We start from the raw sequence: 3,858 nt of genomic DNA on the forward strand, positions 1-3,858 counted from the left end.
GGGGGGGAAGGGGAAAGCGAGAGAAAAGGCGGGAGCGGGCGGCTTGGCGGGCCCCGCGGCGCTGCCCGGGTGCGGCCCAGCGGCCGCAGCCGTCTGCGCCACAGCGGCGGGGCGCGGTGCTTGGCGCCTGGCCCCCCCGGGGCAGCAGGCCCCGAGCCTCCCCGACCCTTCCTTCAGCGCTGCAGCCGATCAGCAGCGGCTAGAAAACCCCAAATGCTGGTTTTCTTTACCTTCAAATCGCGAAGTTCTTTCGGGGTCTCCTAGCACTGAGGCCGCGGCTGCTTTCAGCAGCGTGGGGGCCTGAGCGCTGCCGCGGCACAAGGAGAGGGCAGGCCGGCCGGGTTAGGGGCTGCCCCGCTCGCCCTGCCCAGTTGCAGGGGGGCTCCCATCCTCCCAGGCCGTGGAAGAGTTATCACCGGAGAATCTTTAAAATCTCATATTTACTTTTTTTTTTTAAACAAAGGACAACTGTAAAATAACATGCCAAAGTCTCAAATGCAAGAKGCAATGTGTAGTTACAAACCCCAAAACATACCATCTAGAAGTAGTTAATGATAGGCCTGATGTTTAATTATGTCAGTTAGTACAACTTTTATGGCTTCCTTTTTTTCTCGGGGGAAGTCATTGCAGGATTGAGATGTAATTTGCACAATACCATGGTATCACTAGTTTCATGTGATTCCATACTTTAAAAAAAATAATAATTTTGGAGGTTTACAAGTAGTTATTATTATATCTTCCTGTTATATAATTCCTAGACAATATACTACCACCATTATTTCTGTAAGATGGCAGTAACACATTTTTCAATGGAAGTTTACAGTATCTTTGTTCTGAATGCTTTAACTTCTGCACACACATTCTAAGCAAAGCAGAAGCATTAACTAGAGATCTGCATCAAAAAATGGCATAACAGTCTGCAGGTTTGTAATGACTGCAGTTTTGTTAGCTGGTATTCATYTGACTCTGCTGATCCATGAGAGGCCATTTTTTAATCTGATTAATTAGCCAAAGTTTAGGGCCATGCAGGTTTATATTAGACACCTTTGATCCAATCCTGGATGTTACAGAGGATTATACTCTCCTGTTTCCCCAAATCCAAGCAGGAAAAATGAAAGAAAAAAAACAAACTTCTGTACTTCTTGGAATCTCATTTCACCAGGAATCCTGCTTTTTCTTAGTGCCATGGCACTTTTTTTAATTWAAAAAAAAAAAAGAAATAAATGCTTCCTTGCTGCCTTCTCTTATCTCTCACTGTTTTTAATGCAGCTGCCACAAGACTGCCAGGAAAATCCCTGTACCCCAATGTCTCTCACCTTTGCATACGGAGACTGCAGTTGTTTCAGCTATCTCATCACATAAAGGAGCTTAATGGAATTTTTTTACTGTCTTGAACTTCACTGATAACACGGAAATAACCACTGCCTTTTGTTTAGTTGAACCTATTACATTATCTTTCCATAGCAGAATAGTCAGAAGAAAGTAATAGTGATGTTGTCACCTAAGTACCTTCAAGTATTTGTGCATACATGCCAGGCGCCTAGATAAATTATGCCCTTATATACACATGAGCAGCTTCACTGAGTTTGTACGGGAAAAAACAGAACACAAATTTGTCATGCAAAAGTCTTTTCCTAGCATTACTGTTGAGAAAAGGATCAACTTTATTTTGCTAGTTAAGGAGGAGCCTTCAGGACTGGCACTTGAAGGAAGGTGAAGCATCATCTTTAACTAAATTTGCTATGGAAAAAGAAACAGAACAAGTTGTTATTTTACCATGTTCTTTTTATATCGTTGGGATTTTTTTTGGATTAGCACTGGACTTCAGCTGAAGGGCTGAAAAGGCTAATGAATTACTTTGGAGAGTCTTTGTTTCTTAAATCTTGATTTAAAGGATGGGGTATTAGCCCATAAATGGATTTCAAGGCTGTTTAAGTTAGCTGGAGCTGGGAAAACGAGCAAACAGCATGAGTAAATTAAAAAAAAGACAGATGGAAAAGAAAAGGCTCATCTTGGAAACGTTGGTATAACTGTAGGAAAACATTCAGCAAGAGGAAGAAACCTGTAATATTGACATGTAGAAGTGGACGGTAAATTATATATGTTCTTATAGGACAGTTTACTAACAAAGCTCACAGAATTTAGGGCTCTGTGAAGGGTCCCATCACTGAGGGGGGAACTACTGCTTCTTGAGCATGTAGCAAGAAGAGAATACTTTTCTGCTTCTTGGGCATGACAGCCCTTTGCATACTACGTAACTACATCATGCCAAGGATATTTTGGGGAAATCTTCCTATTCGAAAATTATACTGGAGGGAATTTAAAGAGCAATTAAAATAATTAAAGAGATGGAGGGATTGATTTATGAGACAAGATCAAAGGAGCTGAAGTATTAAAACATGTTTCACAAATACTGTGAAGTTTGGATGACATCATTTTGTTAAGATTAGTACAGGCTATATGGAAGTTTATTTAGCATAAGACTACATATGTGTTTTGAAGCCAGCAGAGACTGCAAAAATGGGTGCAACAGGAAAAAAGAAAACATTCAAACACTAGTATTTGCAGAGTTATGAAATGCTTTGTTCAAAAAAGCAATGGCAGAGGCCCTACCCTCTAAAGCTACATTTGACAGATGAGATTAAAAGCACTGAAGGGAACAATCTTGCACTGGAAAAAAAGGTGGGACAAAAGCCTTTAACTCTGAGCAATAACCTACACTAGAGGTGCATTTTTGCCTTCATTGCCTGTGTTCTCCCTACAGATCAGCTGAAATACCAAACGTTCCAAATCCCAAGATTCTTCAAGCAGAACCTAATAGTGTTTTTAATCACAAACTCCCATCTTCCCTAGATTATATCTACCTGTGTTCATTGGTCTGAAAATATTTCACCTAGAACTGCCACAATCTGAAGTTCCCCTACCTCATAAATTAAAGTTAAAAACAAGTTTTTCCTTACAGAGAGCTAAGATATGTCCCTTAACAAGAACATTTTTCCTCATGTGTATGACCTTTTCAGCAGTCCATTAACTACAGGTCACTCTGAGGCCTACCTAGGCTAAACTATGATCCTTGACTTTAGTAGACTTTTTTTTTTTTCCTAAATAGCTAAGCATGTTTCCAAAGTGACGGCACATTTAAGATAGGAGTTCACAAAGATTTTGTTAGCTATTGTACAGGAATACATGTAGAACATAAAGCTTTGTCACTCATGAATGACATGGCCATCTTGCAGAGCTAGTTAAACATTGACACCAAACATGCCCTTTTAAAATACATGCACAGACACAGATTATCTTTCCATGTCTAATTCTTTATATTCAAAGTATTGTTAAACATAATCAGTTTATGCTAAGCAGAGGCTTTTCTACAGTACAATTAAATAAGTACCATAACACGTGCAAACATATAGCACTATGCTGAAGGGAGTGTTATAAGATGGTACCAAAGTGAGAAAAGCAGGGGCTAGAAACAGAAGAGGGCTAGAGTTTGGTGCAGAGCCAGGAGATAGTCCCATCACCTTCACTGTTTTTTCATTGCATCAGGTCAGTTCCCCCCCACCCCAGACTTCTGCAACCCAGATCTAGTTTTTAGCATTTGCTTATAATTGATAGAAGTCCTAGTAAATTTGGAGGGTTAGGGGAAAGAAGGCAATGCTTTGTTTTAGAATAGCATTATGTGAAGAAAAAGGTTTCATAAGCTTGTGGTTGTTCTTATAAAGTGATTTGAGGTAAGAATTGCAGTGTGGGGTACTACAATTACGATCAAAGATGAAGCTTACATCTTGCAAAGCAGTACATCTTATCATAAAGACAGAAATTTGTGTTTTCTGGAGGTGAACGTCTGTTTAATATGGC

The 3,858-nt window shown here is 40.2% G+C and overlaps 1 protein-coding gene across 1 annotated transcript in view; it reads right to left on the reverse strand.

The window, feature by feature from the left end:
- Nucleotides 1–342, reverse strand: part of SMS (spermine synthase) — a gene marked incomplete at its 5' end in the record, with an annotated part of 67,152 nt that extends 66,810 nt beyond the window's left edge. Inside the window, one exon of the mRNA XM_026062835.1 lies at nucleotides 231–342. Coding sequence (XP_025918620.1) covers nucleotides 231–342 — 112 coding nt within the window. The remainder of the gene's footprint in view (nucleotides 1–230) is intronic.
- Between the last annotated feature and the right edge of the window lie 3,516 nt (nucleotides 343–3,858).

Source organism: Apteryx rowi, unplaced genomic scaffold (assembly GCF_003343035.1).
Source record: "Apteryx rowi isolate R43461 unplaced genomic scaffold, aptRow1 scaffold_194, whole genome shotgun sequence".
Lineage (NCBI taxonomy): Eukaryota > Metazoa > Chordata > Aves > Apterygiformes > Apterygidae > Apteryx > Apteryx rowi.